This window comes from Nesoenas mayeri, assembly GCF_963082525.1.
Source record: "Nesoenas mayeri genome assembly, chromosome: 29".
NCBI lineage: Eukaryota > Metazoa > Chordata > Aves > Columbiformes > Columbidae > Nesoenas > Nesoenas mayeri.
Window position 1 is genome coordinate 105,001 of NC_137561.1, and position 13,928 is coordinate 118,928.

At 48.8% G+C, this 13,928-nt stretch overlaps 1 protein-coding gene across 1 annotated transcript; it reads right to left on the reverse strand.

Annotated features, from left to right (window-relative positions):
- Positions 1-20: 20 nt before the first annotated feature.
- Positions 21-10,268, reverse strand: LOC308050598 (E3 ubiquitin-protein ligase TRIM7-like; the record flags this gene model as incomplete). Its single annotated transcript, XM_080360760.1, is given in 9 exon segments — positions 21-251; positions 253-348; positions 350-537; positions 1,958-1,993; positions 2,116-2,231; positions 3,366-3,388; positions 5,250-5,480; positions 6,594-6,689; positions 9,852-10,268. Coding segments are annotated over 9 exon segments (1,434 nt in total).
- Between the last annotated feature and the right edge of the window lie 3,660 nt (positions 10,269-13,928).

Sequence of the window (13,928 nt, forward strand, 5' to 3'; positions counted from 1 at the left end):
AGCGGAGCCCAGGAGAAGCCTCAGGGGCACAGTTTGATGTAGGTAACAGTGGAGCAGACGGAAAACAGAGGGAAAACCTTCTCCTGGAAGGCCACGTTGAAGGTGAAGATGTGCTGCATGTTGTCGGCGTTGTAGAACGACACCTCCTCCCCTTCGTAGTCCAGGTAGACCCTGACCTTGCTGAGCTTCTGGCTGAGGCACAACGGGGTGCGTTGGGGCGACGTGACGGCCCAATATCGCCCACCGTTCTGTTTGGACGGCCCAAATTCCTTCTTCTGGGGAAAACTGAGTCAGGCCTTTCCTCCTCACCGACTCCTTGGCCACCCCGAAGGCCCAACCGTCCGACGGGGCCCACCTCCACCTCCCAATAGTGTCGCCCCGACTTGAAGCCGGTGGAGGCCAAGACGCGCGAGTTGGTGTCGAATCTCTTGGGGTTGTCGGGCAGGTCCTGCTTCCTGCAGCCCATCCGCACCGTCTTGAGGTCGGCGGAGAGGATGAGGAGGTGGTTGGCTGAGTCGGGGTCCAGGGTCAGGTCCTCTGTGGGTGATACGGGGGTGGTCGTTAGAGAATTGTAACAATTAAAGTGGTTTTAGAGGCTATTCAACCCTCCCAAGCTCAAGAGTTGATCCTCTTGGGCTCCCTATATAATCCATGGTGAAGGAAAAGACAAGTACAGGGTTAAGCTTGGCTTAGATGGGTCATTGAATCCCTCTCAAGCTCAAGAGTTGATCCTCTTGGGCTCCCTGGACTGTCCATGGTGAAGGAAAAGCCAAGTACAGGCTTAAGCTTGGCTTAGATGGGTCATTGAATCCCTCTCAACCTCAAGAGTTGCTCCTCTTGGGCTCCCTATATAATCCATGGTGAAGGAAAATCCAAGTACAGGGTTAAGCTTGGCTTAGATGGGTCCATTGAATCCCTCCCAAGCTCAAGAGTTGTTCCTCTTGGGCTCCCTAGACAGGGAAGGAAAAGCCAAGTCTTAAGCTTGGCTTATATGGGTTGTTGAACCCCTCCGAAGCTCAAGAGTTGGTCCTCTTGGGCTCCCTGGACTGTCCATGCTGAAGGAAAAGCCAAGTACATGGTTAAGCTTGGCTTAGATGGGTCACTGAATCCCTCCCAGCCTCAAGAGTTGCTCCTCTTAGGCTCCCTGGACTGTCCATGGTGAAGGAAAAGCCAAGTGCAGGGTTAAGCTTGGCTTAGATGGGTCATTGAATCCCTCCCAACCTCAAGAGTTGCTCCTCTTGGGCTCCCTAGACAGTCCATGGTGAAGGAAAAGCCAAGTCTTAGGCTTAGCTTAGATGGGTTGTTGAACTCCTCCCAAGCTCAAGAGTTGCTCCTCTTGGGCTCCCTATATAGTCCATGGTGAAGGAAAAGCCAAGTCTTAGGCCTGGCTTAGATGGGTTGTCGAACTCCTCCCAAGCTCAAGAGTTGCTCCTCTTGGGCTCCCTATATAGTCCACGGTGAAGGAAAAGCCAAGTCTTAGGCTTGGCTTATATGGGCAGTCGAACCCCTCCCAACCTCAAGAGTTGCTCCTCTTGGGCTCCCTAGACAGCCCATGGTGAAGGAAAAGCCAAGTCTTAAGCTTGGCTTATATGGGTTGTTGAACCCCTCCCAAGCTCAAGAGCTGCGCTTGGCTTAGATGGGTTGTTGAACCCCTCCCAACCTCAAGAGTTGATCCTCTTGGGCTCCCTATATAGTCCATGGTGAAGGAAAAGTCAAGTCTTAGGCTTGACTTATATGGGCAGTTGAATGCCCCCCAACCTCAAGAGTTGCTCCTCTCGGGCTCGCTATAAACTCCATGGTGAAGGAAACACCAAGACTTAAGCTTGGCTTAGAGACGCCACCTCTCCCCATCAACTCCGCGGGTAGCCCGGGTCTAATTTTGAGAGGAGTCCATTTAGACGTGATCAAAAATACCCCAAATAACCCCAAATTAAAGCCTTTGCTACGTCTTCAATACCTTTTTCGCCTCTTCCCAGCTCGTCCCGCAGGTTTTCTGGAAAGAAGAGACGGGGTAATTTTAGTCTCCTATTTCAGTCCCACGTGGATCTCAAGATAATCCCAGCGCCCGCTAAAGGCCAGGCCTAAATTTAAACCTCATCTCTGGCCTCTGCCCACCTCGGAATTTCTTCAGGACCTTCTCGAGGACGACGGTCTTGAGGGAGAAATTGCAGACGTGCATTTTCATGTCCGTGCACACGGGCACCGGCTTTTGGCACCGCACGTCGTCGCTCCTGCAATGGAAATAAGGGCCGGGATTAATATCAATAAAATAAGATTAATTTATATTTTTTTATTTTATCTTATATATATATTTAAAGTTTAAATTAAATTCAAAAGAAGATAAGTTTCCCGGAGGCACCCTGAGCTTAGTTTAAGGGACAACGGGGTGCAAACCAACTTTCATTAGACCATTAAGAACTGGTTTTAGTGCTCCAAAAGTGAGGAAGGCGGGAGGAGGAAGAGGAAGGCGGGAGGAGGAAGAGGAAGGCGGGAGGAGGAAGAGGAAGGCGGGAGGAGGAAGAGGAAGGCGGGAGGAGGAAGAGGAAGGCGGGAGGAGGAAGAGGAAGGCGGGAGGAGGAAGAGGAAGGCGGGAGGAGGAAGAGGAAGATAAATTAAGCGGAAAGGGAAGCGGGAAAGGGAAGCGGGAAAGGGAAGCGGGAAAGGGAAGCGGGAAAGGGAAGCGGGAAAGGGAAGCGGGAAAGGGAAGCGGGAAAGGGAAGCGGGAAAGGGAAGCGGGAAAGGGAAGCGGGAAAGGGAAGCGGGAAAGGGAAGCGGGAAAGGGAAGCGGGAAAGAAAAAAGGCGCCAAAACGAGGGGGGCGGAAAAAAAGGCGCCAAAACGGGGGGGGCGGAAAAAAAGGCGCCAAAACCGGGGGGGGCGGAGAAAAAGGCGCCAAAACCGGGGGGGGGCGGAGAAAAAGGCGCCAAAACGGGGGGGGGGAAAAAGGCGCCAAAACGGGGAGGGGGGGGGGGAAAAAGGCGCCAAAACGCGCGGGGGGGGGGGGGGGGGGGGGGGGGGGAGGCGCCAAAACGCGGGGGGGGGGGGGGGGGAAGGCGCCAAAACGGGGGGGGGGGGGGGGGGGGGAAGGCGCCAAAACGGGGGGGGGGGGGGGGAAAAAAGGCGCCAAAACGGGGAAAAAAGCTTTTTCGAAGCTTAAATTTCATCTTTCGGAGCATAAATTTCATCTTTCGGAGCTGAACTGGTCGCTGGTTTAATTGTTCTCAGGAAAATCAAATAATTTGGGGTTTCTGGTCTCATCTGACGTTGAAAATACCCGGAAAACACTTTGTGATAAAACACCGACCATAAAATAACGCAGTTTTGGGGCAAAAAAGTGTGAAAGGAGGAGAAATGTGGCGATTGTACCTGGTTATGACATTCACGACGTCCTAGGAAGGAAAAAGAGAGCGAGTTAAATCCCGCCTGCTTCCAGTTCCAAAATTATAGGTTGAAATACACTAAAAACCGGCAAAAATTCACTAAGATGGGAACCGGGTTTAACGCAACCTGTGCTGATAGTTAATAAATTACGTTAATTAAAAAGGCGTAAAGCCCAGAAAGTACATTGGACGTGGTTCAACGGTAGCGCAAAGCCGGGCTTAACATGGTTCAATGGCAATACAAAGCCGGGCTCAATACGGTTCAACGGCAACACAAAGCCGGGCCCAACTCCCAGCTCAGCCTTTCCAACCTGCCCTTTAAAAGACAATAAAACCACTTATAGTTCCGGGTTCCTTTGAGCAAACGAGTTTCCACCCGTCACCAAAGCAAATATTTACAAAGCCTAGGAGGGAGTTTAACCCTTCAGAGGCCCGGCCTATGTCGTTTAATCCAAATATCAATTGAAATCTTCTTTTCGCCGCTCGGTCTGGGACAGAAATGTTCAGTTACATGGTGGGCAGCTCAGGTTTAGTTTTTAAACCCGGCTTAGGCTGGGAAGGAGGATTTGGGTAACAGGAAGGGCTGGATAGGCTCCAGTTTAGGTCTCGGCCTTGCAATCGCCCTGGGCTCCATCTGTTCGCTCCCTCATATTTTCCAGCTTAATTAATCGCTCATTAGGACCTGAAACAACCTCCCACAGGCAGGAGGTGATTTAATATACAGAGCACACCGCTGGTTTAGGCCGTTGGGTTGTTAGGCCTGGCCTAGCAGAGCTCAGGGCGCTCAGACACCACCATGCACCATCTACTCATTAAAGTTGGGCCAGAAAGGGACATTTATCCCCAAAACACCTCGAGGACACCCAGAAAACACGTTAAAAAGGGGCAAAAAAAGGTCATAACATGGATCTAAGGGCTCATTTGATGGTCAATGTCCCACCTTGAGGAACTCAAGCATGGGCTGTTGAACCTTGTCCTCCAACTCAGGGCTCTCAGATACCACCACACACCATCTACTCATTAAAGTTGGGCCAAAAAGGGACATTTATCCTCAAAACACCTCGAGGACACCCAGAAAACACATTAAAAAGGGTCAAAACATGGGTCTTGGTTGATGGTCAATGTCCCACCTTGAGGAACATGGGCTCTTGGATCTTCTCCTCCAACTCAGGGCTCTCAGATACCACAACACACCATCTACTCATTAAAGTTGGGCCAAAAAGGGACATTTATCCCCAAAACACCTCTAGGAAACCCAGAAAACACATTAAAAAGGGTCAAAACATGGGTCTTGGTTGATGGTAGACGTCCCATCTTGAGGAACTCAAGCATGGGCTGTTGAACCTTGTCCTCCAACTCGGGGCTCTCAGACACCATCTACTCATTAAAGTTGGGCCAAAAAGGGACATTTATCCCCAAAACACCTCGAGGACACCCAGAAAACACGTTAAAAAGGGGCAAAAAAGGTCATAACTTGGATCTAAGGGTTCATTTGGTGGTCAATGTCCCACCTTGAGGAACTCGAGCATGGGCTGTTGAACCTTGTCCTCCAACTCGGGGCTCTCAGACACCATCTACTCATTAAAGTTGGGCCAAAAAGGGACATTTATCCCCAAAACACCTCGAGGACACCCAGAAAACACATTAAAAAGGGTCAAAACATGGGTCTTGGTTGATGGTAGACGTCCCACCTTGAGGAACTCAAGCATGGGTGCTGGATCTTCTCCTCTAGCTCAGGATGCTCAGACACCATCTACTCATTAAAGTTGGGCCAAAAAGGGACATTTATCCCCAAAATACCTCGAGGACACCCAGAAAACACATTAAAAAGGGTCATAACAGGGATCTTGGTTGATGGTCAATGTCCCACCTTGAGGAACTCGAGCATGGGCTGCTGGATCTTGTCCTCCAGCTCCGCGATGAGCTTGTTGAGCAGCGCGATCTCCCTGGAGAGGTCGGTGATGTTGTCGTTCTGCCTGCGGCCGACGTTGCTCTCCATCTTGTCCAGCTGGGCCAGCAGGAGGCGCTCCTGCTCCTGCAGGAACTGCCGCAGCTTCTCGAACTCCAGGAGCAACTTCTGCCGCTCGCTGGCGATGGTTCGCTGGGGAGAAAAGAGACGGGTTGGGCACAACTGCTGCCGCCGTTTGTGCATTTCATCTATTATATTTATATATACATATATATAAAATTATAGATAGATATATAAATGTTCCCCAAGTGTATCCTGATAGTATCTGAACTAAACCCTTTATTCAAGGGCAGAATAGAGGGGCAGGAGAACCTCTCTGCACCCAGCTGGTCTCCCATCCAAGCACTGACCAGGCCCGACCCTGCTTAGCTTCCCACATCACATGAGATGGGGTGTTCTCAGGGGGGTGTGGTTTCATCTACTATATTTATATATATTTATATTTTTATATATATATATAATTATAGATACATAGATAGATAGATAGATAGATAAAAGTTCCCCAAGTGCACCCGGATAGTATCTGAACTAAACCCTTTATCCAAGGGCAAAGCAGAGGGGCAGGAGAACCTCTCTGCACCCAGCTGGTCTCCCATCCAAGTACTGACCGGGCCTGACCCTGCTTAGCTTCCCACATCACATGAGATCTCAGGGTGCTGTGGCTGCATTTACTATATGCATATATATATATACATACACCCATATATATGAGTTCCCCAAGTGTATCCTTATAGTAGCTGAACTAAGCTCTTAGTTGAAGGGCAGCGCAGAGGGGCAGGAGAACCTCTCTGACCTACTGACCACCTCCTTCTAACCCCCCCCAGGTACCATTGGCCTTCATGGTCTCCCATCCAAGTGCTGACCGGGTCCAACCCTGCTTAGCTTCCCACATCACATGAGATGGGGTGATACCAGGGCGCTGTGGCTGCACTTATTTTATATATATATATATATATATATATATATGTATGTATGTATGTGTATATGTATATATATAAGTTCCCCAAGTGTATCCTGATAGTATGTGAACTAAACCCTTTACTCAAGGGCAGAGCAGAGGGGCAGCAGAACCTCTCTGACCTACTGACCACCCCCTTCTAACCACCCCCAGGTCCCATTGGCTTGAACGGCCGCCTATCAGACAAAGCCGGGCCTAGGCCTATCGGACAAAGCCGGGCCTAGGCCTATCGGACAAAGCCGTGGCCTAAACCCGGCGGTACCGGTCGCACCGTGTGTCCCACGCACCAGCAGCTCCTGCGTCTTCTTGTCGTCGTTCACCTTGAACTCCAGCAGCTCCTGTCGCTCCTTCTTCAGCACGTCCAGGCGGCACTGGATCTTCTCCTGGGGGAAAAGGAGCAACGTGCTTCGCTTTGCTGGCTTTCCTTTGGCACTTGCACCCTCTTTTCCTTTGGCACTTCCACCCTCTCTTCCTTTGGCATTCGCTCCCTTTTCTTCTTGCATTTCCACCCCCTTTTCCTTTGCATTTACTCCCTTTTTGTTTGCATTCGCACCCTCTTTTTCTTTGCATTTGCTCCCCCTTTTTGCATTTGCACCCCCTTTTCTTTCCTTTTGCATTTGCTCCTTTTATGTTTCGCATTTGCTCCCTTTTCTTCTTGCATTTCCACCCCCTTTTGCATTTACATTTGCTCCCTTCTTGGATTTGCTCCTTTTCCTTTCCTTTGCATTTCCAGCCCCTTTTCCTTCACATTTGCTCCTTTTATGTTTCCCATTTGCTCCGTTTCCTTTTGCATTTTCACCCTCTTTTCCTTTTTGCATTCACTCCTTTTCCTTTCCTTTGCTTTTGCTCCCTTTTCTTTCCTTTGCTTTTGCTCCCTTTTCTTTCCTTTTGCATTTGCACTTGCTCCCTCCTTTTCCTTTGCATTCGCTCCTTTTATGTTTCCCATTTGCTCATTTTCCTTTTGCATTTCCACCCCTTTTTCCTTTTGCATTTGCTCCTTTTTCTTTGCATTCGCTCCTTTTTCTTTGCTTTCTCATTTCCACCCCCTTTTCCTTTGCATTCGCTCCTTTTTCCTTGCTTTCTCATTTCCACCCCCTTTTCCTTTGCATTCGCTCCTTTTTCCTTTGCATTTCCACCCCCTTTTCCTTTGCATTCGCTCCTTTTTCCTTTGCATTTCCACCCCCTTTTCCTTTGCATTCGCTCCTTTTTCCTTTGCATTTCCACCCCCTTTTCCTTTGCATTCGCTCCTTTTTCCTTTGCATTTCCACCCCCTTTTCCTTTGCATTCGCTCCTTTTTCCTTTGCATTTCCACCCCCTTTTCCTTTGCATTTTCCCCTTTAATTTGTAGCATCCGCTCCCTTTTCCTTTCACCTTTCCCCGCCCATTTGCCCTTTGCAGCCGCTCAACCCTCCCCCAGCAAAGCCGGACTCAAACCTCCCCCCCACCAGCAAAGCCGGGCTCAACTCAGCTCAGCTCAACCACCCACAAACCCAACCCCCAACACTGAAAGAGGAATCCGGGCTGGAAAAGGCTCAATCCTCACCAGTTGTTCCTGGCCTAAAGTCCAGCCTGGCTTAAGCCCAGCTCACATTCACCTTTGGGTGCTCGCCCAGGCCTAAAATACACTCAGCTCTTTGCTCCATTGGCCCAAGCCCAAGTGCCTGCAGGTGGAGTCTGCAGAGCGGTGTTCAATGTTAAATTAATTAGGATTAATGACATTAATTAATCACTCTATCCAGCTGCAGACACCACCCAAAGCCTGAAATGTGTGGGGGTTGTGCATTTAGAGGGGGGAGGTTTGTATATCAACCAGCTCTTTGCAGGGTGTAAAGCCGAGCTTAGCAAAGCTCAAGTGACATTAAATCAATTAGAATTAATGACATTAATTAATCACGATCCCCAGCTGCAGACATGACCCAAAATCCTGAAATCCGGGGGTTTTGCACATTTAGACATCGACCAGCTCTTTGCAAGGTGTAAAGCTGAGCTTAGCAAAGCTCAGTTGACATTAGATTAATTAGAATTAATGACATTAATTAATCACGATCCCCAGCTGCAGACATGGCCCAAAATCCTGAAATCCGGGGGTTTTGCACATTGTACCAACCAGCTCTTTGCAGGGTGTAAAGCCGAGCTTAACAAAGCTCAAGTGACATCACATTACTTAATCACGATCCCCAGCTGCAGACATGACCCAAAATCCTGATATTTGGGGGTTTTGCCCATTTAGATGGGGGAGCTTTGCACATAGGAAGCATCAACCTGCTCTTTGCAAGGTGTAAAGCCGAGCTTAGCTAAGCTCAAGTAACATTAATTAATGAAATTAGCTAATCACATAGTATCTCCAGCTACAGACATGACCCATAATCCTGATATTTGGGGGTTTTGTGCATTTAGACGGGAGAGGTTTGCAGGTAGAACCACCAACCAGCTCATTGCAGGGTGTAAAGCTGAGCTTAGCAAAACTCAGCTGACCACTTGGGGGAGTTCAATGCCCACAAATACACAACGCTGGCAGGGAGAAGAAGCCAAAGGGCGGACAGACAGACGGACAGACAGACACCTTGTACTCCTCGGCTGCCTCGTCCACGGGCACCACACCTGAGATTGGGGGGTCTTGCACATTTAGACTGGGGAGGTTTGCATGTCAACCAGCTCATTGCAGGGTGTAAAGCCGAGCTTAGCTAAGCTCAAGTGACATTAATTAATGAAATTAGCTAATCACACAGTATCTCCAGCTACAGACACAACCCAAAATCCTGATATTTGGGGGTTTTGTGCATTTAGACGGGGGAGGTTTGCAGGTAGAACCACCAACCAGCTCATTGCAGGGTGTAAAGCTGAGCTTAGCAAAGCTCAGCTGACCACTTGGGGGAGTTCAATGCCCACAAATACACAACGCTGGCAGGGAGAAGAAGCCAAAGGGTGGACAGACAGACGGACAGACAGACACCTTGTACTCCTCAGCTGCCTCGTCCACGGGCACCACACCTGAGATTGGGGGGTCTTGCACATTTAGACTGGGGAGGTTTGCATGTCAACCAGCTCATTGCAGGGTGTAAAGCCGAGCTTAGCTAAGCTCAAGTGACATTAATTAATGAAATTAGCTAATCACACAGTATCCTCAGCTATAGACATGACCCAAAATCCTCAAATACGGGGGTCTTGTGCATTTAGACGGGGGAGGTTTGCACATAGGAAACATCAACTAGCTCATTGCAGGGTGTAAGGCTGAGCTTAATAAAGCTCGGCTGACCACTTGGGGGAGTTCAATGACCACAAATACACAACGCCAGCAGGGAAACGAAGCTGAAGGGCGGACAGACAGACGGACAAGCACCTTGTACTCCTTGGCCACCACACCTGAGATTGGGGGGTCTTGCACATTTAGACTGGGGAGGTTTGCACGTCAACCAGCTCATTGCAGGGTGTAAAGCCAAGTTTAGCAAAGCTCGGCCGACCACTTGGGGGAGTTCAATGCCCACAAATACACAATGCTGGCAGGGAGAAGAAGCCGAAGGGCGGACAGACAGACGGACAAGCACCTTGTACTCCTCGGCCGCCTCGTCCACGGGCACCACGGCGTGCGGGCGGTGGTCGCGCGACCGGTCGCACACCACGCAGATGCTCCTGCGGTCGTCCTTGCAGAACAGCTTGAGCGCCTCGCGGTGTTTGGGGCACAACCCCTCATCCTCAGCCCCTTTCGCCCCACGGAGGGCGAACTGACCGATAATCTCGGCCATATTGGCCAACTGCCGGTTGGGCCTAAAGCTCCGCTCTTGGAAAACCTCCCGGCATTGCGGACACGGGAAATCGGCCTCGAGGTCCTTCCAGCTCTTGACGATGCAAGCGCGGCAGAAGTTGTGGCCGCACTCGATGGACACGGGGTCCTTGAAGAACTCGAGGCACACGGAGCAAGTGGCTTCGTCTTGGAGGTTCCCCGGGAGGAAGACGGCGGCCATGGCCCCCGCGGAGCTCAACGGCCGCGGAACATGAGGGTTTGGCAACCGGCCCCACGTGGGCGGCGCCGTTCCGGGAACCGAGGGCGCTCCGGAGGGCTCCGGTTTCCTCGCGCTGCCAACGGGGGGAGGAGGAGGGGGGGGGAAATAAGGACAAATGGCTCCCAGCCCTTTGCTCCCAATCTCAATCTATAGCTCCCAGCCCTTTGCTCCCAATCTCAATCTATAGCTCCCAACCCCAATCTATATCTCCCGACCTTCTGCACCCAATATATATCTATATCTCCCGGCCCTTTGATCCCAGTCTCAATCTATATCTCAATCTCAATCTAATCTCACAACCCTTTGCTCCCAATCTCAATCATCTCCCGGCCCTTTGCTCCCAACCTCAATTTATATCTGCCGACCCTTTGCTCCCAACCTCAATCTATATCTGCCGACCCTTTGCTCCCAACCTCAATCTATATCTCAATCTCTATCTCCCGGCCCTTTGCTCCCAATCTCAATCTAATCTCACGACCCTTTGCTCCCAATCTCAGTCTCAATCTCATCTCCCGGCCCTTTGCTCCCAACCTATATCTATATCTCAATCTATATCTCCCAGCCCTTTGCTCCCAGTCTCAATCTATAGCTCCCGACCCGCTGCTCCCAATCTCAATCTCAATCTAATCTCACGACCCTTTGCTCCCAATCTCAGTCTCAATTTCATCTCCCGGCCCTTTGCTCCCAACCTATATCTATATCTCAATCTATATCTCCCGGCCCTTTGCTCCCAGTCTCAATCTCAGTCTCAATCTAATCTCACAACTCTTTGCTCCCAATCTCAATCTATATCTCCCGACCCGCTGCTCCCAATCTCAATCTATAGCTCCCGACCCTTTGCTCCCAATCTATATCTCAATCTCATCTCCCGACCCTTTGCTCCCAATCTCAATCTGTATCTCCCAGCCCTTTGCTCCCAATCTATAGTTCAATCTAATCTCCCGACCCTTTGCTCCCAATCTCAATCTGTATCTCCCAGTCTATATCTCAATCTAATCTCCCAACCCTTTGTTCCCAATCTCAATCTATATCTCCCAATCTCAATCTGTATCTCCCGGCCCTTTGCTCCCAACCTCAATCTGTATCTATATCTGCCGACCCTTTGCTCCCAACCTATATCTCAATCTCTATCTCCCGGCCCTTTGCTCCCAATCTCAATGTCAATCTAATCTCACGACTCTTTGCTCCCAATCTCAATCATCTCCTGGCCCTTTGCTCCCAATCTCAATCTAATCTCACAACCCTTTGCTCCAAATCTCAATCTATATCTCCCAACCCCAATCTCTATCTCCCGACCTTCTGCTCCCAATCTAAATCTATATCTCCCAGCCCTTTGCTCCCAATCTCAACCTATATCTCAATCTCAATCTACATCTCCCGACCCTTTGCTCCCAACCTATATCTCAATCTATATCTCCCAGCCCTTTGCTCCCAGTCTCAATCTATATCATAATATCATTAATGTTCACTATAATTAATATTTAATATGGCAGTTAATATCATTAATATTGACTATCATTAATAGTCAATGTAATATTTAATATGGTTGATACTTAACATAATATTTAATGTAGCTGATACTTAACGTTAATATCATTAATATTTACTATAGCCAACATTTAATATAGTGTTTAATATAGTAATATTTAGTATAATCAATATTTAATATGGTGGTTAACATCATTAATACTGACTATCGTTAATATCCAAGCTAATATTGAATATAGTTAATACTTAACATAATATGTAGTGTAGTTGATACTTAATGTAATGTTAATATAAGTAATATTTACTATCATTAATATTTAATGCAGTAGTTAATATAAGTAATATTTACTATAATTAATATTTAATACAGTAGTTAATATAATTGATACTTCCCATAATATTTAGTATAGTTGATACTTAATATTTAGTATAATACTTACTATAACTAATATTTAATGAAATCACTATTCCATATAATATTGAGTATAATTGATATTTAACACCATTAATATTTCACATAATATTTAATACAATCAATATTTAACGAAATTGCTATTTAATATGATATTTAATGTAATTGATATAGAACACAGTTGATATTTAAGGTGGGTCTGTCCCTCCTCTCCCATCCAAACCCATAAAAACAAGCGACGGTCACGTTACCTACGGGGAGGGTCAAATTACCACCTAATTAAGCCAAATGTGGAGCCTAATTAATCTCCTCCTAACGAGCACTTGAGAACAGCTCAACCCATCCTACCCATCAACGCTGTTTAATCGACCCCCTCAACTTGGGACCTTTAATTAACGGGTAACCGAAGCCAAAAGGGATGAACCCCAGGTTAATTAAATCAGCTAAATTAGCTAAATTAGTAAAATTACCCATTTCTATGAGTGAGCAGAGATGGTAAAATAGTGAAGAGCCCCCAAGGAATGGGGGAAAACCAGATTTGGGGAATAAAAGGGACGGCCAGACAACCCCCACGTACCTGTAGGAGATGGAAATCCTCCTGATTCGCCCCAAATGTTGCGTGGGGGGCAGGTGGGGACCCAAGCGGGTGGGTGGGGGGTCCCAACGGGACCGGGGGAGACGTCCCAGCGCGTTGTGATAAAGGAACCGCGACCTCGACGCCTCTGACATCTCGGTGGTTTCTCCAGCTCCTGTTCCTTCCCCAACCCCCTCGGTCACCCCATTTGGCCCCTTTTGTCACCCTCCCCCTACCCCGGATCACTTACGGTTCCTCGCCCCCCCCCCATCCCCACCATGGGCATCTTCGTCCCTCCTCCTCCTCCTCGCCCGCTCGGTGCCAAAGTGCTTTTCTCAGCGATGGTATCACGTTCCCAACACCTCCCTCCACCTGTTCCCAAACCCCGACACTGTTCCCAAATCCAGACACTGTCCCCAAGGTCCCCGCAATGGTTTAACCCTCCCCAGTACCCCGACTCGCCTTTGGGTTCCACCTCATGTGATCTGGGAAGCTAAGCAGGGTCCGGCCCGGTCAACACTTGGATGGGAGACCTTATATATATATATATATATATACAGAGCCACAGCCCCCTGAGAACGCCCCATCTCATGTGATCTGGGAAGCTAAGCAGGGTCCGGCCCGGTCAACACTTGGATGGGAGACCTTATATATATATATATACAGAGCCACAGCCCCCTGAGAACGCCCCATCTCATGTGATCTGGGAAGCTAAGCAGGGTCCGGCCCGGTCAGCACTTGGATGGGAGACCATATATATATATATATATATATACACACAGCCCCCTGAGAACACCCAGTTTCATGTGATGTGGGAAGCTAAGCAGGGTCGGGCCCGGTCAGTACTTGGATGGGAGACCAGATGATCCAGAGAGGTTCTCCTGCCCTTCTGCTCTGCCATTGAGTAAAGGGTTTAGTTCAGATACTGTCAGGGTGCACTCCGGGAACTTTTATCTATCTATTTATAATTATATATCTATATATCTATATATATAATAAATATATAAATATAGTAGATGAAACCACACCCCCCTGAGAACGCCCCATCTCATGTGATGTGGGAAGCTAAGCAGGGTCGGGCCCGGTCAGTACTTGGATGGGAGACCAGCTGGGTGCAGAGAGGTTCTCCTGCCCCTCTGCTCTGCCC